Here is a 23,380-nt window from a genome sequence, read left to right as displayed (position 1 = left end):
ATAAATTTTCATATATACGTAAACATACTTGCGAGTTGGTTATGCAGTATCCTTTTTCTTGCTATGTACTAGGGGGGATTTTTTTCCCCCAGTGCATCACATGGGGACCACTACCCGTCTGCAGCGCCGCGAAACCATGCAGTGTCATCCCCCCTGAGAGGGTGATATGCTTATACCGGGTATATCAACCTGACGATTCATTATTTATGAATCCCGAGATATGACCCAGAAGGTGAATCAACACATCCTTGATTATGAGGAGAAGACACGAATGGATTCAAGGAGTGTAACTTACAACTGCGTGACTCTTTATTCAGAATATACGTTGAGGAGAAGCAAACAATCAGGAGACACTTCAAATGTTGACAAAGGTATCGACGGTTGGCACATACACCCCCGTCTTCAAAATAGTCTCAGCCAAATTGCTCATGCACTGGACTGACACATATTTCATTGATCTCTGATGCATGGTACATGGTAATTTGTAAGATTTTTAGAATCCGTTTACAACGCACTCCGAAAGAAAGAGAAAGAAAGAGAACGCACTCCGCTCTCATTACTTACTGTTTACGCCTTGTTCCGTTGTATATATACACCTAAAGCCAGCATTTACACGCATTGCCACCGCAGAACAAGATACGGGTGAAGTGCGCTAAGATTGCTTCTGCATCATTCTAAAAGCTTTGACCATACTAAAGAACGCAGCGAATGAGGGAGATTAGAATAACGTAGCCACATTGCAATCGATAAATCACGGAGCCAAAACCGCCTGTCTTCTTTGCCTGTACTGTAAAGTACTACTCAATAATGAAAGTATCTAAGTTCCAAGTCGCAGTATATCGGTTAAAGCCAATTAAAGGTAGATTTATAAATGCACATGTAAGTGAGCGCGATCAAAGCGGATGCTATACCTGGGTAGAATGTTGGGCTTTACTATAGCAGTGGAATTCGTCTAGGGGGCGCTGAGGTGGCGGTGGTTTTAACCGGCCTAGATATGGTTAAGTTTAGGTTAGGTTCGTCTAGTGCTCCGTGGCGCCCGCTCTACATAAGCGGTGCCAGCATTAGACAGTGCCGCCATGTTTGCATCAAACCGCGTATGTTATCGTCGTATTTAACTATACAAATGGTCGCAAATATTACTTATTTCACTTTATTCGCCACAGATCTTTTCTACTCCGTGTTAGTGCCGCGAAGCAACTGTGGCTATGAGCAGCGTATAGGTGTGGACAAGTGGAGAGAGGACAGCAGGAACGAATGGGTGACAGGGAGATAGTGTGCGTCCTGGGATGACTTTAGGAGGAACCGTGCTGACATTCGTCTGAAAAGACTTGGGACAGGGAAAACCTGAGACAGCACAGCCTCTGGTAGGATTCGAACGCACCACCTCCCAGTCTTCAGCATGACCTTGGCTACCACCAACGATTCACCACAGATGTTGCAAAGGATATTCGTACAAGTGGCGGTTTCTTATTTTACTCCTTCGTTACTTACAAAGAGTGCATCAGTCACACTGGAGTATAGTATATCCGATATGTCGGAATGTTGCGACGGTACACAACAGGTAAGATGAAACTTCCGATTGTAACCCATTCCGGAATTATGTAACTTCAAGGTTTCTAAAACATGTAACCAACAACCACACGATTACAAAAGCGATTAGCAGCAGCGGCGATTACATCGATACAGACTTCCCGTAGGCGACTAATATCCAGGGCGCGAATAAATTAAAAGGAGTACGAACTGCACTGGGTCACACGCTTGCGTTGCATTGACGTCCCTAAGAGGTGGGAATCTAAAACTCGTCCTGTACATCATAGGCGCCACCTCGACCAACAGGGCGAGTGCTCCGGACACGAAAATCGGGAGACGCCTGTTCCTTACTTTTTATGGGCCCGGCAGCAAAAGAAAGGATAGGTACGTACATCCTCTGCGGGGCTGACCCGACATTTGCGTGACGTCACTTGATTAATGTTTCTACATCTTGAGCCGAAAACCCTTCGGCGTTTGATGGATGGCGCCTGATCGCCCAGGACCGAATGAAAGATTCATGTCCTTTCGATCACAATAATTTTCCCTAAATTGATCCTACAACGCCATTCTTTTATACAAGCTTTGCTTCGTCGCACGGGTATACTGAACTCGCGCGAGAAGCTTTTCGCTCAGGGCACATAGACGAACAAGCTATGCTGAAGTTTATTACATATCTTCGCAGACAAAATAGCATATACGCAGACGAGCTGGTGGACAAGATTCATGGCAACCAGTATATAGTTTATCCAGAACCGCAAGGACGGGGGAAGGAGGGCTTGCACAATATTGGAGGTGGGTCATTATTACCGTTACATTGCTAACAGGAGTGCACGGCGAAAAAGTTATGGGGTGTTGCCAAACATTTGGGGGGGGGGGGTGTCGGGGAGTATTGCGGGGGGGGGGGGGGTCTGGCTGGATAAACCTCTGATGACGATGAAGCTTTGGCACAACAACTACAAGTGCAAAACGTATATCACGACTGTTGATTTTATCCTTCATGTAAGCAACGATGAAGTTGTCAAAGTATTTCTTCACGTGACGAGTCACATCAAGGTCATTCTCCTCCCTGCTCTCGGGCCATATACGTCACCTTCACATACTCCTCGCTGTTCAGTCTTCCAAATCTGGTGCCGCATGCCGTGACCATGGGTTACTGTGCGGGCAGAACGCTGGAATGACGCGGACACAACACGAGCTGTGTCCGTCCTTGTATACCTTTTGTGCCCAAGCTCAGGCTTCGTCGTCTTGGAGCAATCATCTTCTGTTTACCGTTCTGTGAGATGCGCAATTAAACAATTGCGTTGGACATCAAAATGACGTTGGTATGCGTGAAAGTGCGACCAATCGCCATTTTCTACCACATGGATGAGTGGGTCCTGCCTGTGCTCTCAAGTAAATGGGGAGCTGTACAATTAGTGGCAGAGGCACCCGCAGTGATGTCAGAGCCGAATGAGATTTTTTAGTGAGCGTCGTCGCGCTGCCGATTTAGCACTCGCCTATTTATTGCCCTCTTTGAATAAAGTTGCTCATCAATGCTAATAATTGACTTTCGCATTTATTTGCCACGAAGTCTCACAACGCCTTTCAATTTGAGGTGCAAGTTATGGTGAGATTATGCACGCACATGGGGGCAAGAACGTCCGTGTAAACTATGATCCTTCACAATCCTTTCCGAAATTTAATAGAACAGCCTACTGGGTATAGGTGCAACGGAAACGTTTACACACCGAGCTGTGAAACTCCTAAAAAGTGTGTCGCACATGCTTTGCTTGGTGCCAATGGCGTACATGCTTCTGTATAGGCCACGCGAAATTTTATATTTTGAAGTGTTATGTGTGTAGCGTAAACAATTTACTGTCACCTTTTTTTTTTTTTTTTTTTTTTGTGGAGCTACTAGTGTTGAACTTCCCACCTCACGGAGTATGCAGTGGAGATATCTGGATACCTGCTTTTTTTAGACTTGATCAGTATACGACAATAAGAGTTCAATAAATAATTCAGAAAATCCGAATAATGTGACACAAAGAATGCGATGAATTTCCCAGGTAAGTGTTTGGCGAGTTTGAAGGCTTTTGCCTTCAAGTATTGACTAACAACGGAGCATTCAACAACGTTCATTTAAAGGTACTGTAAAGCATAAGACAAGCATGATATGCCGGTGATGTGACTAGAGACTACGTTGCTTCTAAATACCATATGCGGAACCATACGACCGACAACGCGCTATAAATATTTTTAATTTGCCATGGAAGATGCGGCGTAGTGGAGCGGTGCGACGCCTGGTGTCAAACAACCCCCTGTACAGCGAGCAACACTGAAAATTGGTATTACACACTATTATACCGAAACTTCGTTATTTTAGTAACCATATTATTAGTTTTCCTGTTTACCTATACATTCTGAAACCCCTGTAACAGTGTTTTTTGCGAAGTATCTCAGCGCTGGCCGCTGTTCGATGGAGGCTCTCCCTACTGCTCTGCTGCGCCTGCGCGCTCCTTCTGTTCGCGGCCTCTTTCGAACGAACAAACTCTCTCTGTGAACCTCAGTGGACAAACAAGTCCCGAAGCTGTCTGGCTTCTTGAACGTCTGACAAATTTTTTTCAACGGCTCAGCATTTCATTTCAGTTCGCTTATCCGTTTATCCTCAGATGTGGATCGTTGTGTGGATTGCAGCACCGGATTTTATGGTGGATTGTGGTGGATTGTTATGTCGGGCCCAGTGTTATACGCATGCAATGTGGTTGCCGCCGTCGTATGTCAGGGGTACGTATTGATTTCGAATACCTAGTACAGTGTTGCCCGTAATCTTAAATTGTAATTTTCTAATTAATTGCGCCGTCGATTGGAATGAAACTTGCGCAGTTTTTGTCCTGGTGGCTTGGACTATCGAATAGCCACACTAAATGACATTTGATCGGTGCTGCTTTACAGTACCTTTAAGAGGGGATTACGACCTGTGGAGCCAAATGTATTTTCCACGGGAGAAACTTCGAATTAGTGCTTGATAACTACAGGACAGGTTTTTGATAAAACTAGTCTTTGCTCGACAGCTTTTCAAAAGCCTGTGGGGAAACGAGGAGCAACTGGGAGTCTCTAAAGCGCTTTCTTTCTTTTTCTTTTTTTTGATAGGCGGGCGGAAAAATTTTAGAAAATCGTCAATATCCGACATCCGATTTGCGAAGCGCACAGCTCGAGTGTCATTATATGCAGACGAAACGTTTGTGGCTCGAAAATCTTTGGATTGAATTACAAATTTGAATTGGCCACCGCATTACTTTGTAATGAGCCCGCTCAGACGGCTAATTGTAAAGACAATGAACATTTTCCAATAAAACTTGGCAAATGCAACTTCACAATTTGTAGTCACTTTCATGGGCAACTTCGCCGACTTGGCTCCGCTTCTCTACATCTGCATCTCTTTCTTCAGGTATTACCGTGTTGACGTATCACCTTTTCCATTTCGCCACTATCGTCGTTCGCTATGATATATCTGCTTATACGTATGCGTCCGATATTCCAAGAAGAACGTGCATTATGACCTTTGCCCGTTTTGTGACAATACCTTCTCACATCCAACACAGGAACTACCGATTCCTGGGTATGGTCAAGTAAAGAGCAACACTATAGGTATCACGCTTCCAGTGGCGTAGCCACGGGGGGGCTAGGGGGGGCTCGAGCCCCCCCCTACCTGCCACGGACCGACCCACACAAATCGTGCAAATCCGAGAATATAATATATGGGGGGGGGGGCAGTGTGACGATCGCGAAAGTTCTTGCAGTTCACGCATCTAAGAAGCACTCTTGAATGGTTTTCAAAAAGCCCAGAAGAAGAACAGTCTCTGTTCGAAATATCGGCGGCTTCTGTCCTGAGGCAACTCCCTTCCTCCCTTTCAAATTATGAGCTTTTCAAAATACTTCCACTCTCGTGACACCACCTCATTGGTCATGACAGCCTATACATGTAATCGTACTGTGAACGTCTCAACTATTTTCGTTCCTTTTTTTAATCCTCAGTTTGCAGTGTGCACAAGTATGTGTGTGGTGTCGACACAGGATCAGCGGGAGGGGGGGGGCGAGTTTCCGTATCGAGCCCCCCCTACCTTGGAGGTCTGGCTACGCCACTGCACGCTTCCACCGGTTGGCGGCGTCTTCAGTAGCACGAGTAAAGGGATTCAACTTTGCCCCAATAGATACAACAGTTGTTAACCTCGATTTCAACATCCATACTAACTTCTTCACGAGTGGGTGTAATGGACGCGTAGAAAATGGGCACCACGAATACGGAAAGGGATCAAGCTGTAACATCACACGCGGCAGGCATCCGCGACAGCGAGGCGGCCACGGGAGGGTTCACGTGCTCCCCAGGACCAATAGGAATGGACGAGGCTCTCTCCCCACCGACGCCGGAGCTCGACGCCAAAGTTTGCTTGAAAATTTGTATTTCGCTGACTACGAGGTGTAGAAAATTAACTCGTTTTCGTAAACACTCTGACATGCAGTATATACCATGCGTGCACGAAGTAATGAACCACACGGCCCCGTTACAGGAGCACGGAAGGCATCTCGAACATGCACATTTGATGTCTGCCTGCTCCAGCTATGACGTCAGATCATCGAGCACTTTTATTGGTTGCTGAGTATCGTCTGCTATACTGCGAAGGAGCAAGACGATTGGTCGACTGCTGTGCGCCATATGCGGTACGGGTATAGCGTTAAATAGAACTTAAAAAGGAAGAGAGAGAAACGAAGACACGTGACATCGCAGACTGGAAATCCAGGGCAGGAGCTTTTGTGACCCGTGAGATTTAAAGCTCTCCTGGACACCAGGACTTTGCGCCGCGCTCGTGCGAACATGTGTCTCAGGGGCTTATCATTCTAATTTCTATACTCTTAGAAAAAAGGGTGTACAAAGGGAGTCGATCGCTCAACACCCTAACACGGTGGGAGGGTGTAGCGAGAACACCGCGTCGGCGATGGCTGTGCTAAACGGGTGTTATCCGGATTCCCCGTCTCAGGGGTGTTAGCCTGACGCCCCAACGACCTCTCCCTGTTGCTGTATAGCTGCAGTCTGTGATTCTTTACGTTCTTTTCAGCTCTCACTGCTCCTGAGAGCAAAGGCTTCATTCGCTGGCATTTGCTTTGGAGTACATGTACATTTAAGGAAACGCGCGCACACCCCTAAAAGCCACTGACAGATGACAAAGTGTGAAATGAGCCTCAACTTGGGTGACAGCCATACCTGAAGCTGCTTCCCTTTGTTGACTCTTATTAAATACCACGAACTTATTAATTTACAAGTACAATGAAACAAAACTAAAGCTTAACGCTTCGTACTGGACACCATTTTTTGCACACTAATATACCTTATGACTAGGTAAACCATCTAAGCACCTCTTCAGGGCACTTTAGTAATGTACTGGTTATAACCTTCTCGATGACAGTTACCAACATTGCAATAAATGCTTCTATTACTGTGGTACGAACAGGAATAGACCAACTGTGACAACACTCAAAGTCTGTGCATGCAGTGTGAATATCTTTGGCTTCAACATTGATATGAAGCTGTTACAGCCCCCGTGCAAAAGACGATGGAAGGTCATAAATTCTATGCCTTGCCATATTACCGGTTTTTTCAACGAATTCAGAATTATGCATTTTTGTGTATTACATGTATTTTTCAAGTTCATTTAACATTGTAGAGTTTCAGCATTTATTAAGTGTAGGTTTGATGTGCCTGCATTGTCCTTAGCTTTCTTTTCACAAAGGAGCTGTAACTGTGACCCTGTGCAACAATCAAAGTGTATTGTTTGGACTTTGTCTTGTTGAATTCTTAATTACAGTGCGCAAAAATAAATGTTTGGATCTTAATCACAATGTGTTAGTCTGGACTACATACACAAAACTAGTGATGGCGGAAGGGTATACGAACAACACCCATCTCTGGGTGCCAATGCAATACCCTAAAAATAGGGGCATAACCGGAACACCCTTATCAGAGGGTGCTAAAGGTATACTTCAACTGAGGGTGTTACAAGAACACCCCCATGGGTGGGGGGGGGGGGTTAAGTGAGAAACACCCTTAGGGGAGTCATATATGAGGCGCGATTTAGCACCCCCAAAGGTGTTCGCCACACACATTTTTTTTAAGAGTGTACTTCTCCAGTGACAACTGTTTTTTCGAGTCTTCCCATGCTCCTCTAAAGTCTATACAGGCCTCTTTCCACAGACCGTGTGTCGAGCAGCTCATGACATGGCCTATCCTGATGGGCCAGGATCGCAGACACGCAGATGCGATGGCGCCTCTCTGAACGCGACGTCTTTTGCGTTGATCTCCATTGACTCCAAAAAAGTTTGTCGGCCCGGAGACACCCGGTCCGTAGAAATATGCGGATGCATTTACACCACTTTAGATTTTAATGTGGTGGTGTATTACAAATCAAAACGGACAGCACACGCATGGGAAAGTCGTTCGTGTGAATCAGGCCTGAGGTGAATAAACGGATGCCACCTAGTACGAGGGTTTCCTTCTGCCTCGCATGTGGCTTCAATATAGTGCCCGGTCACGCAAACAATTCCCGAGCAGCACGTAATATTCGTCCAATATTCGCAACTATACCGGTTTCATTGTGCCTATGGAAGCCCAATTAAGCCAATGAAGAGCCAATAAATGGTAGTTTATTGGCTATATTGGTGTTATTGGTGTTGGTTCAACTACAAGTGTACAAAACTGAACAAATAAAGTGCATTCTGTTAGAAAATGACCAGAATTCCATTGTTATTGAAATTTGAATGTACGTTGCCCGTATAATTACATTCTGGAATTGCTCAATGAACGATGGCACTTCATTGGCGTTACATTGGTTTGTGATTGAACCAAAGTGCCAATGTAGTTCCACCTTCCTAGGTGGAACATGGCTTCCCAAAATGCGTTATACGAGAAAAAAAACAACAAAAGAACAACCACAACAATAGTACTGACAAAATTTAACTTGTGGTCACGCGAAATATTCTGGCAACAAATATTTCTCATTCGTGGGGTTCATATGCTGCTGATTTTGAAATTATTCGAGTAGCACACTTCAAGCCACGCAGAAAAAATATCGGTTTTATGGGCTGCAAAGATGATAACGACAGTGAAAGCGGCAGTTCAAATACAAAAGAATACTTGATAGGGATCAATACTGCTGTTGTACGTTATGTGCCTTGAAGGAATTACAGATGCATAGTAAATTTCTGCGACGTACGGCACTCACCGTTACAGGAGTATTACGCTCCCTTTTACTACAGGTGCGGGTTGTGTGTATTGTGTGTAATTTTGCTAACTCTTCCAATGATTCCTGCTGTACCGCGGTGCATCCCAATGAAGGCCGATAAAAAGGTCGTCGGGGCAGTATCGCTTGAGGTGTTGTTCCCGGGAAGATTCTTTTCTAAAAATGAAGGCTGCTGAGGGGTGCTCCCATATACTTCGTGTGCTGGGTATAGTTCTGTGGGACCACCTGAATCCCAGAGCAAGCGGGATCTTACAATCTCAGTAACGCATGCCACAGTTTGCAAAGTATCTAAACACATAAAACACAACAAAAAGATACGAAAAAAATAATGCTTTGTAATGTGATGCTTTGTAGTGCCTGTTGTCATGCTGCACATTGATACGGGCTACAGATCATTTATAATTTTTATTGGCTCACCACGGGCTTGAAACATTGGACCACTATTGGCAGTTTAATTGGCGCAATATTGGACCGAGTTGCACGGCCAATATTGGACGATATTGGTCTGATAGTGTGTTGCGTGGGAAACGTATTATGTGACAGTGTCACATGACGTCCCTCTGCAACATATAAGCACATCTCTATCGCTCGGATTCTGTTTGATGTGCTTTTCACACAAGCTCATCCCAAAGCGAGAAACGCGCGCCTCTCATCCGGCGCCCAATTGTATCGCGTTCATCTGCACGCCGCGGCAGTAGTACAAGTATCACTTCACGGGTCATAACTCACAGCGGCCGCTAACTGCAGCCACGATTAATTCTTTATCTTCCGTGACAAGCCTCATTTGTCGTAAGCACGACTACAGGTAAGTCCATTATGCACCTGTCTACACGAGATAGACACCGGTATCTCTGCCAGCGCTAATTAGAGCCCGTTTGTGTCACCTACTACTCAGACCTGTTGAAGGGAATAATTTGTCACAACAGCGACGAGGCCTCGCAATAGAAAGCCACCTATTGTTGTTGCGGCTTCCGAAACATACGGCGTTTAGTGAAGCGACAAAAAAAGCGGGCGCATAAATCGAGGCTCGCGATATGCATTAAATCGCCGCATGACGTATGTATCGCGCACGTGCATTTTCTGGCCGCGTGTCATCCGTGGCCAACCGTTCGACGCAAGTCCAGCGTTGGTAAAGCGCGCGCGCGCGCGCAGACTTGCCAAACTTGTTGCCCCATCCAGTGGTTCCTCTCTCCCCCAGCACCAAGTTTTCCAATAGTCGGGAAGACCTCCCACTTTTCCCTTCCCCCTTCGGTGCCCTCCCTCGCTGCTCATGCGGCCTCTCGCCATAACAAACAGAGCGCTCGCCGGCGGCAGCACTATAGTCTCGAACTTTTCCGCAACCGCTTTGCCTCGTGCTTTCCTCGGCGTGTCGCCCGGAGTCTGGATTACGCAGTGTTGTGGTTCCGCGGCGGCGGCGTGGCCTGCCACCCAGCGAGCGTGCGTCGACTGTTCGCGCATGCGCTGTTTGCTCGCCTGTTTCGGCATAGTGTGCTCTGCAGGCTTCCAGCAACCGTCAATTTTTCTGTGCGTCCAGCCAAGACAAGGAGAGTTCGGACGCAGGTACGCCAGCAGCGCACCATATTTGCGTCGGATGTGCGGGCCACATCATCCATCATCGTCACTGACGTGAGCCCGCCGGGGTCAGCGCAGCGAGCGGCCTCTCCTCCATTGGATGGCGTCAGTCACGTGATATGCTAATCCTTACCGGCGGGGCGGAGCCATGGCGCAGCTCGGCGACAACCCCAAAGAAAAATTACTTACATCCAATTCAGCCAAAAATTAATGATCATGAGTTCGTTTTTGATGAACTCGCCGTCCTATGTGGACCCGAAATTCCCACCTTCCGAGGAATACTCGCAGGGAAACTACATTCCGAGCCACGGCGGTGACTACTTCGGCCCGCAACATCACCCGGCGCACCCGGCGTACGGATTTGGCGCGGCGTCGCACGGCCCGCCGTACGGACCTTCGCCTGAGAACGGTGCTTACACGGCTGCAACGTCACCTCACTATTACCAGCACTCATGTTCTGTGACGCAAGCAACTTTAAGTCCTCTGTCGCGGCCTTTGGACCACGCACCCCCACCAAGCAGCCCCGGGTATGGCCCGCAGGGGTCCGCCCCGGCTGCTCCGATCCCTCGATCACCGTCACCTCCACCACCGGCCTCGTCGGCCGGGGGAATGTTACGGCCTTCGGCGCAATCGCCACACCACATCGGACAGATTCACAGTCCTGGTTCAGTGCAGGCATCGGACTGTGCTGTTTCTCAAACAGGCCAGCCTGTCATCTATCCGTGGATGAAAAAGGCTCACGTCAATGCTGGTGAGTTGCTTTAGCCACGTTCCATTCGTATAGTGTAGTCTGGACTGCATGCCACCTCAGCTTTCCCCTGCAAAATTTTGAAAATTTGCACATTCAGTCGTTGCCATGCATTACATTATCCTACGAAATGCTATGGGATGCACAGTTGTATAGATGACAGACATACATAATATCAGAGTAAAGTTTTGCATACGGGTAATAACATGTTCACGAAATGGGGCAACGTGTATACTAGAATATTTTTGTTTCATTCGAGCGGAATAAGAAGGTGCACTAAACGCACAGACATTTTTGTTTCTAGGTAGACGAGAATCAACAAAATTATGCTAGTTAGACCATTGTCATAATGATGATGACGAACAGAATAAAAAAAAACAACAACAGGGAACCATGTTCTACTGACTTGCTGTTCATTGTCTGTAAAACCCGTTCGAGCGCCAGTTACATTACGGGTCGTCGTTTCAAAATGGAAAGTTATGGAAAAGTTCAAAATGGAAAAAAATTATTGCAGCTTGTAGGTTCACAGTGTCGCAGTAGGGCTTTCCAACTGTTACAAAGAGAAAACTAAGCGGCGCAACAACAAAAGTCTAATTGTCACGCTCGTTAAAAAGAGAGAGAAAAAAAAAAGAAGCGTCACGATTCCTTGCCCACAGAAAGATCCACTAGCGCTCACAAAAGATTCAGGCTGTATTTAACATTCAGGGGACGAGAAATCCGCGTCGCCCACCCCACAGACCCACGTGGGCGACGTAAACACAGCGCGAGTCAACACATGGAATCCACACACACACACACGGCGCGACCCCTCGCACGCACAGGACCATAACAATAAATCTAACTGACGTCCTCCTCTCCCACCGAGTCCGTTCTTAACGCATTAGCCTTATCGGTCGCAAGGGCGTACTCGATTAATTAACCGATCGCTGATGTACCTGCGTACCACCAGGGGAAGCGCGCTTTTGCAAGACCATTGTGCAAAGACACACACTTTGTGTCCAAGTGCTGCTGCGTTCCGGGATTGCGCTCAAAAGCACCCCGTAAAGATTCGTCCGTTTGCTCAGAGATAAATTATTGCGGTCGGAAGCTTATTGTCCGAAGTGTCGGGGGCCACCAGGCAATTCGAGAAAGAGGAGGAATTTTAAGACGACACTCTCAGGGAGACACTCGAAAAGCTTTTTCTAAATGTGTCTCAGCCCGCGAGGGGCCGGTGGTTGGCGGGATATTTATTGCCTAGCTCAGCGGCACGGCCGGGCTATTGCGGGAAAGACACGTGTAACGGTTCCAAAGCGGGTTCCTTTCGGTGAGGCACCCGCGGCAATTGGTCGTTTGTTATGACGTTGCCCGCGTCTTATCGGGCTCATGCTGCGGTGTTGTAGTTGTTCCACTTAACAGCACCTTTTTATTATCTGCGAAATAATGTTTCGGCCACAGCCCTTGAGAGAACGCGTTTGTTAATTGTTCCAGCCCTAAGTGAGGAGGCGAGACAAATTGAGGATGTTGGTGCGTTCGCCTTTTGTACAACTGCGTGCGATTGTGCAGAGATGTGTTGCAGAAAAGGACACAAAGAAAAGTGAAATATAGAGTCACCGAAGCATGACTAATACACATAGCAGATCATCAGTTTCACTGGTGGAAAATATACATCTGCACGAAAGCACCAACTGTATCGAACTGCTAGCCCATTGTGCGGGGTTTGGTCGTAATTCCGCACCCAGAATAGAGGCATAAACAAAATCTAGCTAGCACGACACGTAAAGTGATGTAAACAATATTAAGTAGTGTTACGCGAAGTACGCGATAAAACAGATAATGTTACGTTCCTGTAGTTCAAAAGCACTCAGCTAAATCTGTGGGATAAATGTCCATATATACTCACGGATCTTTTCAATATTCTGGGGGTAAGTGATTTGGAATTTTACAGAGGGCAGCTCTGCGTGTATAGGGCATAAACAATCGCTTCCAATATGGGTGGAAGATTGCTTCATACAAAATTATCGGGCAAATATAAATTCTGCACTCATTAATACTGCGCCAAATGAAAATATGAATGCTGCAAGTTATAAAGTGAAAACCAATCAATTCTTATCAATGGGTAGTTGACAGATGCTCACACCGAATTATTATAATTTTAGTTCCAGTGCGGAGGTAATGCAATGAAAGCAGAAGAAGAAAGTTGACACACTATAGAACTATTAAGCTAAAGGAAGAACGTGTAGCGCTGATATTAAGCAATGCAATACTGTTATAGTAGGCGTGCCAGCTGCCTAGTTCCTTGCTTCACACACATTTTACGAACGAATTTTTTTACTAGGGCACAATGTAAGGTTTCCGTTCAACGAACGCGTTTATTACATTTATTTATTTTACGAACGTATTTATTACTAGGGTACAATGTAAGGCTTTCATTCAATATAGCCATTGCAGCATTGAACAGCAAATTCCTCGCGTCCTGTGAACGCCGTGTATATATAGTTAACTTGTTCCCTGAGTATGAAAATAAATAGAATGCACAAGCACGAAGGGACGAAAGTGCAGCCGCTTTCATTGCACAGGTAGATATCCATCCGAAATGGAAAGTAAGCGCACAATACTCTTTAGTGTGCACTTCATTTGATTCGAGTTGGTTGCTTCAGAGTGGGGCAATGCACGTTCATTCACATCAGAACTCGTATTATATTTTGGAAACTATATATGTTCGTATGTACAGCTAAATCTCCTTCCTCCTGACCGACCAGAGGTACCCACAGGAGCTAATATGTTTTAATTTTTAAATTTTACATTATCTAGTAAACCTCAGGCTGTTCATTGTCTAGCCCTGTACTTGAGTGTATTGAGATATAACGCCGTGCAGCCAAACACAGATTCGGTTAGCGTACTTCACGTGGACGTGGAAAAAGCAATCCAGCAAGCCAGGTTTTCCTTGCCTGCCCACTCTTAATTGACCCACACGAATCAAACACAAAGTTGCCAAGAAAAAGATTATTTTATTTCCCCTACATTCCACCATGCATGCATTTAGGCTGTTATAATCCCATTTCACTGATTCGTTTTAGAGCGTTTTAATGATCGCTTCGCAAATGCTAAATTGTGCTCGGGAAATGTTCGATACACACACCGGTGGGCCCGGTGCAATCCAACCACTGCTATCGGTACATAAATACCAGTCCATAATTGGAAAACGGCACACGGCAAAAATTAAGGAAGACGTATATGTGTGGAGACACACACACACACACAAAAAAAAAACAAAAAAAAACGTATAGATCTGTATAGGTTGGTAACCATAGGAAGTGCGTGGAACAGGGACTGCAGATCGAAGGAGAAATTTGTATGGTGCAAAACTATTTAATTATCATATATTTAGTTCAATATAACTCTGTCAGTTGTATTACCTGACACTTAAAGTTCTTATGATGACACTAATGATCAGATAGATATTAGAAGATATTTTATATGATTTGTCACCAGGCAGCCATGTTATATTATGTTAAGTTATGTTAAGTAAATTTTGTGTTACTTGTTACCTTTTTTTTTCTACAAACCTTTCCAAGCATCTCTCCGAATTACAATGGTTTCGTAGTGATTGCCGGCTATTATGTTTCCTTCGTGTATCATTTAAGTACTTTCCTTACTGTGCGACAGAGCAGTTGAACCGAACAATTCCTTTACCCATAACTGTATAGGTGAAAAAGACGGAGAGTGAATTAAAAATTTGTCGCTATATCACTGCAAATCTTTTTACACCTTAAATGGTGTACATCAAGAAATGCAAGACGCACACCTTTTAAGGTGTACTTTAACACCCTTATGAGCGTTGGGGAAACTTACGAGGCACAATCAAAAAAGCCTGGAAAATATTGACAGTTAAATAGGAAAAAACAAAACAAAGAAACTGCATTTAATGCTTATGTTGAATGTGTGCTACAACATGATGAACATTCTAACGGGCATTTCGGCCATGATCTCAGAGAAAGCCGTCGTGTGTTGAGCATCGCACATTTTATAATTAACAGCAGCAAGTAAAACTGCGTGCAGTTAGTGCGAGAGGCCCTGATCAGGAAGAACACACGTGGTAAATATAAAGCAATTCACGTCACGTTGTTCGTGTGCTTTAACTATGTCTCAATGTTTGATTTGTTTTCAAATGCAGAGAGAATAAACAGATGTTGAACATCCAAATTCACCCTACGTTACACCCAGTGTCACACCCTCATCACGATACTTCAGAAAAGGGTGTAATACAACATATTTACATCCCCAAAAACTTCGAAACGTAACTCATGAGGTGTAAAAAGGGTGTAGTATTGCTAGATACGTTGAATTTTACACCTTTCAAGGTGTGACAAGATTGAGACTGAATACAAATGTATCGGGGAATGAATACAAATGTATAGGGGAATCCTTTCTCCCACTAAATACTAAAACGGAAGGCTATTCTCCCGCCACTCTATCCAAATCACGGTCACAAACTGAGAAAGTGACACACAATGCGAAAACTTGGAGTTGGACAGACTAAAAATAATACGGGATGCGAAAACTTGTCATTTGCCACTCCGAGTCGTTGTTAATAAATTATTATAGCAAGTAGATGGTATAGTCCAGGCGCCGTGTTTTCCCATCACATGCAAACGGCTGCCCGTAGAGTCATTGCACGATAGCCGTAAGGTACCAGAGTTGCTGATGCACAGCAGGTGAGCACACACGAAGCCGGTCGCCGCAGTACATGCAGCGGAAGAAGGCGTGTACACAAGCCTGGCTTACGTATATTCGTACATGGTAAAGGTACGGCGGAAATTAAGTACCCCAATTCCTTGCATATAAATCACAGCACAATATATGCATAAAGGTATTCCCCACGTCTTTTAAATGAGAGTTTTGTGCCTGCGATCATTATGCCCAAGATTTGTTGTGCGCAGGAATATTCAAGAGGCAGATGCGAAATAACTGAGGCTATTGGTATTATATGGATGCCAGAAGAAAAAAAAAATCGTGTTTTAAATTACGCTTTCCCAGGTGAGCTTTTTAGGGTTCATTCAGGGCTGAAACGTTTCAGACAGCGTTCGAAACAACCGTTGACGAAGAAGAGTTTAGACATATATTTGTCGAAATCAACTCACTGTATTCTGGCCGTCGAAGATGTTTTTGCAGCTTGAGCACATGAACAGGTTATGTGAAAACTAACTTGGCATGAGGCTTTGCAGACACACAGGGAGACAACTATCCCACTCCAAGTGTGCAGAATCCTCATTTCGAAGCTTCAGTAATATTCACGTTATTGCACTCGCATATAATCTGTGCAGACGGGACATAAGACAAGCCTGCTCAAAAGTTATCACATGTTGATGATCGCATACAGACACATCAAATACGATCCACGCAGTTTGCTTTGCCCGATTAGTGCAGTAATGCCAGGATCGAGCTAAGCAACAGTAGGTTAAACAACATTTTGTCTCGCGACGTAAACCCCAAATTATTATTAGATTAAGTTAAATAACAGGGCAGACACCGTGTAAGTATGGGAAAGTTCAGGAAATGCAGAGGAACTGATATTGGCTCAAGTAATTAGTGAGTTTTTGTGCATCGTACGCTATCGCCTTTGCGTCAGCGATAGCACTGATGGTTCTGCGCATGCGCAAAATATAAAGAGAACTTCACCAGGTGCGCAGAACCCTTACGTACGTAAAAGGCAATAGCGTACGATGGACTAAAACTCACTATCATGTATACTTGAACAAGTTTTACCGAAATTTCTTGGACTGCAGTCAAACCTCGGCTTATGAACGGATAACGTTCCAGATCACCACCACCACTAATAATCATCATCAGCAGCACCGTCCACCTCCTCCTCTTCATTGGCATCATCATTACAGGAGTTTTCTACCAAAGTAACTGGTGCAAGTGATGTGGAGTTGCGGGCTTCACCACTAGTGAAGCCAAAATCTCCATTTCATTTTTTATTTTTTAAACCAACCCACCAACCAACGTTCCTGAAAAAAAATCGAGCATAAATCGAGGTTTGGATTAAGGAAAGTGCATGATGTGTCTTGTCTCAGCAGGCATTGTTCATAAAGAGAGGGAATTTTGAAATCGAGGTTTGACTGTATTTGGATTCTTGATGGCTTCTATTGGATAAGTAAAGCTACGTCAATGTACACCAATTCAAAAAAGAAAAAAAAGAAGAAGCCGCATTGGGAGAGAAGAGCAGTAAAGTAAAGCGCACAAATACACTTAGTACCCACACCTTAGGGGTCTATAGACTGACTATAGTGTGTAACATAACTTAGCTCGCACGCGGACGAAACACTCAAGACGTTTCCAGTCGTTTGCCGCATCAACCTGACCTATATTGACTTCCGGCATTAATGTGTCAAATTCCCTGGCCACTAAACAAAAAGCGAACGGGCGCGGAACACTACATTAGGGGTTGTAGGAAAGATTCCAAGAAAAAGTTGTCGAGGAAAGATTGCATACAGACAAAGAAGGGAGGCAGCGATACTTGTACACTAGAACAGCTTCAGGCAGCGCATTCACCTTGGGCTATTGAAATGAGCGCTTAAGGAAGTTGCGTATTTTCTACCAGCCGCGCGCAACAGGTAATCCTTGACGCCGGGTACGCCCCTTCAGTGATGAAATCGCTGCACGGTCCACTTTTCATTGCCGCCGGTGATATGCCACAACGTACCCGACCGTGCTTTTTTCTTTGCTATGTTCTGCAGGCCGGTCCTTCCTGTTTGCCTCGGACCCAACCAATGGCACCTTCACCGGCATGGAACCGAAACGGCAACGGACAGCTTACACAAGGCACCAGATCCTAGAACTGGAGAAAGAGTTCCATTTCAACCGGTACCTGACCAGGAGACGCCGCATCGAGATCGCCCACTCTCTGTGCCTCTCCGAGCGGCAGATCAAGATCTGGTTCCAAAACCGGCGCATGAAGTGGAAGAAGGACAACAAACTGCCCAACACAAAGAACGTGAAAAAGAACGCGAACCGAGGTGGCCAGCAGAGTCAGCAAGCACACGCACAGAATCAACAGTCGGACCACACTCCCCCTCACCAACAGACGCCCCCAGGACTGCAAGTGCAGAGTCCATTAGCGTTAACGCCTCATCAGCACGCTCACCTACTCAACAACCATGGCTCGGGCATCGGGCATCCGACACAGACACACATCATGTCGCCCCTCTCCCAGCCTTCCATCGACACCAAAAGCGACTATGGACTCACGGAACTGTGAGCCGTGTGGTGCTAGCAATTGTGCCGTGTGTGTTGCAGGTGCTGTTCACGCTCTACGAAGAGCAGATCTCCTCTCAAAAGTTCCTCACAGAACTATTACGGGTCTCTCGTACACGGACCGATAGGACCTCAGAGTGCGCTGTTACCGGCGACTGGCCTGGTGCAGCAGGCGTGTGAATGTTTGTGTCCGCGATCTGTGTCGTACCTGTAAATACTTAGACATAGAGACTGAAGAGTACCCCAGCGTTAAGGTGTAGGTAAATATCGTCCACAGTCCACCGCATCACGCAGGCATGTCGAACCGTACAGTTCTGTTTACTTTAGTTCCTATAAGTTAACATTTCGCCATCAAAATAAAACGAAGGAAAGCCTGCTGTGGATGTATAGCAAGTATCTTCAAAGGTAGAAGTCACGATGAGGTTGAGCATCCGGTGACGGTTGTTCTTTGAACAGAATGCCCTCATTCAGTACACTCCTTTGGTGGCAAATATTGTGTGTGCCACTTTTGTTTGCAGAGATGGGATCTTCGAAAGCAAGGCACGAGACAGGCAGGCTCACAGGAGACCGAAATGCAATAGTAAAGCGGGTGGATACTCTGATCCGAATGACTTGGGAGCTAGACAGAGGAAGACTGATCACAGCTTAAGTGTCCCCCTTACATTCTTAATGCATCAGAATTATTTATCGGAACTTTTGCACCTGTCCATGAAGAAGTGTCTCGCTGTCTGTACAACCTTCCGGTATATAGTGTCCGTGCGATCGAAGAGTGACGGTAGTGTACTGCTAACGTTCGAGCCAGATCTATTTTGGTAAGGCGCTCTGCTGGTATGGAGCTCACAAGGGGAACTGTTAAATTTGTTTATTGTGTGTGACGAAAGATACACATGAAAGCCACACCGCCACACGCTTTGGACTACTTGCTGTGTTCCACTTTAGTATGTCTGTGCTTGTACAGCGTTAATTTATGAGTTTTTGTGATTTTTGAAAAACATGAAATTTGTGATATCTTGGGGAAACGTTGGTGTTAGCACGAACCGTCAGGGTGTTCATTGTCTGTTTAGTTGCCTGGTTATGCAGCCTTTCCAACGTCATCGGTCAGATGTGTTGGTTCAATTCTACAAGAATGTCGAAGTTTAGTAGTGACTAATGAGTAAATTCAGAAAAAGCCAGCTATACTCTACCGCAGAGAAAGACATGATGACGCCATGCCCACTTTATCTCAGGAATACAAAGTGACGTGCATGTAAGCAAAATACTTTTTCAGGAACGAAATGGCGTTCAGTGAGGTTGCATTGATGCAAAATTGCGCGCAAAAACTAAACCAGAAAGCCAGTTACAAGATGCTATAGATAATGTTAGACTTTGTGAAGCCCTTCTTGTTCACGTCATCATCATCATCATCGTTGTTCGGCTTTATCAGTGTTAAACAAGATAAAATTATCACATAACTAGGTAATGGACGAATTTTCAACAGTGCAGAATGCGATAATAAAATTAGGGACGACAACAGAACAGGCGTTAGTACTACACGAGGTCATAAATGCGAAAACCACGACTAGCCGGGCATTACTCTGTGACAAGGGGTTCATGAAATAGATAAGATATGCTAGAAACATAGTTACGAAATGAATTTCAGTATGCTTAGCCGGTGACGATTTAATTAGCGTTTACTGGGCGAATGACTGACGCATGATTACGACTTGCATTTGCGTGATTGTTATCTTGGTAATGAACACGTTTTCATTCAATGTACTCAGTACAAATATTATTAGGCGGTGCTACGTCATAGAATCATGGGATCTTCACGGACGATAAGATGCGGGATGCAAGGTCTCCGTTCTCGTTTTCCTTGCAAACAATTGCTCATAAAGATGCGTAGTATTGCCTCGAGTAAAAAAAGAAAGAAATGATAATATTGCTCCTCGTCAGGGAACAATGCAAGCAGAAGAATACAGGAAGGATAGAATGGATAATATGTGCTATTGATGTTCTGGAACAAAGCGTGTACTACTTTTCGTGAGTGCTTAAATTGTGTACTCATAACCTCACAAATCTCCAGGAACTAGTACGAATGTAGTGTACACCGCGTTGAACGGCATCCTTGGAATTCACGCAGGTTCTGTCAGGGAGTCATTCATGACAACTTGTTTTACAGTTCAACAAAAAGACAGACAACCGCTCTACGTAACCGAATAAACATGCCCGATATAACTCCCTCGAACCGCAACGATATTATTTTGATGATGATGATGATTGCGGTTGTGTCATCGCCCAGGGTTATACTCTACCGCGTTGTTCGGTGATAATATAATGATGTGTGTACGTTTGAAATTCCCTACATTTTATAAAAGCTTCTGAATCATAAATACATTGCAGTAAAAGAAAAGAAATCGCCGGGTCGGGTGGTGTCCAACATGTGTCCATCAGATGTGTCCAGATGTGTCCAACATGTGTTCATCAGATCGCAGGATTTGCCACAAGATTGTGTGTCGGATCTTGCGTCGAGTCATTCGTTACGTTCGGTACGTTGCCACTTAAGACGCAGCGCTCAGCAGTTTCTGTTCATATATTTACACATTCCAAACTCTGCGGAACTGCATAGCACTGCCAAAGCATAACGAAAGGAGTACCTAAATTCTCTGTGTGAGCGCATAGGATGTGTACCGGGGACCTTTACAGTAAAGTGTGGTAACGAGAGATGTACAATTGGTGTAAGAAACGTTCATTCATATTAAACCATTTAAAGGGAAGGGCATTGCTGTGCTCGTGTTATTTAATCGCGTTGGTGATATTATGCTTTGCTCGCGGTGATTCCAGAAGAGATTGATAAACTAACGTGAACCGTGCCGGCGTGCCCAGAGACCTCTTGCACGTTTCCTTTGAGGCTTTCCGGTGAAAAATGACACAAGTGAAGTGGTGTGTAAAAAGAAAATGTTGAAAATGTAAATAAACGGGAATTAATGTGTGAGAAGAAGAGCACTTTGATATTGCAATATATGAGTAACACCATTTTGCTGCGTGAAAAATAAATAGCAGCATTCGCCCCAAAAACAGTCCAGTTGAAGTTGAAAAGCAATGAAAGGGACATGCAACTCATGTGGTGCGATGTTGACTAAGGTAAATGTGGGTTATGCACCAATTCAAATGTATGCAGACATTCTGTGAAAGATGACGTAACTCGTGTCCTTTTGCCATGGTCATGCAGAAAACAAAATCAAGATTACCGAAAGTAACGGCCGGCGTTCGAGTGCTTACGCTATGTATTATGTAAGTATGTGTTGTAGGCATGTTTTTGTTTTAATTTTGTTTTCCTGAGGTATTTGTGAATGTTGTACAGAAACGAGACTATTTCGAATGCAAGCCAATAAAACAGAAGATGAAGCGATCTTCTCGTCCGACATTGGCTTACTGTGTTGCTCAACGTTTGCATGTATACTGACCTAAAGCAGGAACCACGCTTTCTGTTTATACGTCAAAAACCAGAAAACCTATAACGGCGATGATTGCAATGGAATTTCTACAATTTTAGGTACATCCAATAATGGAAATGCAGCACCGGGCAGTAACTTTCTGCTTTACAGGAACCGATCCCTGACGAATACTGGACGTGGCTCCAAACACGACACACACGTCATGTACACAGAACCCAATTGTAGCATCAGCATGACAAATATATTATATGCGCCTTTGATCATTCTTTATTTCTTGTACACTCCAGTCTGATTTCAAGAAATCATATATCACAGAAAGACAAATTCAAATGTCGTGTTCTCCAAATATTCCAGTATGTTTGGAAATGCTGCGAACGCTGAATTATCGAAAATTGCGAAATGCAAAATGTGGAACGACTGTAGAAGCTCAAGTGGTAAGGTTATCTCGCCTTTTGGTCACTCACCCAATATGGGGTTTCAACGCATCTAACCATATATGTTGTCCCACCGATATGAACCCTGAAAAATGTCAACAACTCATGAGTCGAGAGGCATATACATATCAGTGACATCCCCATAGCAAGTTTAGTTTGCAACTAGGGAATGTTCCTCGATAAGTCCTCGACCGACCGGAACATCAGGCGTAACGTCATTTAGTGGCGAAAACGTCTACTTCTTCCTGTGACTCGTATTTCAATTTTACACCACAGTATTGACCCATAACGGCTCATCTTTATACGGGTGCCAATGTTGTAGAGGGTATAGTGCAGGCATCCAAATATCACTGCTTTTGTTTCGTGTGGCTACGCAATGGCGACGGGATCCCCAAGAACACCGAATATCCTCTGGACGTACGAATAATGTTTTAACGCCTTCCTACGTCCGATGGATATCCCTCAGATATCCATCGGACGTACGAAGGCGTTAAAACATTATTCGTACATCCTGAGGATATTCGGTGTTGTTGGAGATGAGAGTAACGTTATGTGAAAGACGCTTGCAAGTAACTCTCTTTCGGAACAACTCTTTCGGTCTTTCGGAAGACTACGAAGCAAGCCCGATACATTCGAACGAGGAGGCTTCTAGTACTTGTATAGATTATCAGGAGCGCCCCTTCCTATTCAGCCAGCGTATATGTGAAGTTGGCACAGCGGTTAGTGGGAAAGTTATCTGAGGTGCACAAATAGTCGACTAAGACTCCCGAACAAGTGAACAACACAGAAAATATATATCGCACAAATACAACTATACATGTTCTGAAATGTGCACGCGTAGTTCACAAAGTGAACTTTTTCGCATCAACAACTGTGCTTATGAATAATTTGAGAAACTTGTGCGGCATCTGACGAATAAAAAATGACGCGAGAGGGCTCATAAAAATGGAATAACAGTCATCCTTTTCTTTGTATTACAACCTTTTCATCACTGCGTGCACGGGCCAATATATGAAGGCTTTAAACACGAAAAGGCACGCGCTGTTTCATGAATTATGTATCCCACAGGCGGAAGGCAGCAGAAAGAAACAGGTAGCGAATTTGTCTGTGAATGTTTAACGACGGATTACATCCCTTCTTGTTTCTCCGTCATAT

The 23,380-nt window shown here is 44.8% G+C and overlaps 1 protein-coding gene and 1 long non-coding RNA gene across 2 annotated transcripts in view; one reads left to right on the top strand and one right to left on the bottom strand.

The window, feature by feature from the left end:
* The window catches only part of LOC135386062 (uncharacterized), a 280,169-nt gene that overhangs the window by 118,356 nt on the left and 138,433 nt on the right, over positions 1–23,380 (bottom strand). Inside the window, exon 5 of the long non-coding RNA XR_010420578.1 lies at positions 11,115–11,191. This is a non-coding gene — a long non-coding RNA (uncharacterized LOC135386062). The remainder of the gene's footprint in view (positions 1–11,114; positions 11,192–23,380) is intronic.
* LOC135386061 (homeobox protein Hox-B4-like) lies at positions 10,113–21,745 on the top strand. Its single transcript, XM_064615783.1, has 2 exons — positions 10,113–11,124; positions 17,841–21,745. Exons 1-2 carry the CDS (start codon positions 10,584–10,586, stop codon positions 18,359–18,361), a joined length of 1,062 nt encoding a protein of 353 aa, XP_064471853.1. The 5' UTR covers positions 10,113–10,583; the 3' UTR covers positions 18,362–21,745.

Source organism: Ornithodoros turicata, chromosome 2 (genome assembly GCF_037126465.1).
Source record: "Ornithodoros turicata isolate Travis chromosome 2, ASM3712646v1, whole genome shotgun sequence".
Lineage (NCBI taxonomy): Eukaryota > Metazoa > Arthropoda > Arachnida > Ixodida > Argasidae > Ornithodoros > Ornithodoros turicata.
Note: the sequence above shows the minus strand (reverse complement) of the source record. Positions and strands in the feature narration are given on the sequence as shown.

Excerpts from the sequence above, each read along its gene's own strand:
- LOC135386061 (XM_064615783.1), top strand. The coding sequence starts at position 10,584 with ATGATCATGAGTTCGTTTTTGATGAACTCGCCGTCCTATGTGGACCCG. Across the intron at positions 11,125-17,840 it reads AAAGGCTCACGTCAATGCTG|GCCGGTCCTTCCTGTTTGCC; the intron begins GTGAGTTGCTTT and ends TATGTTCTGCAG.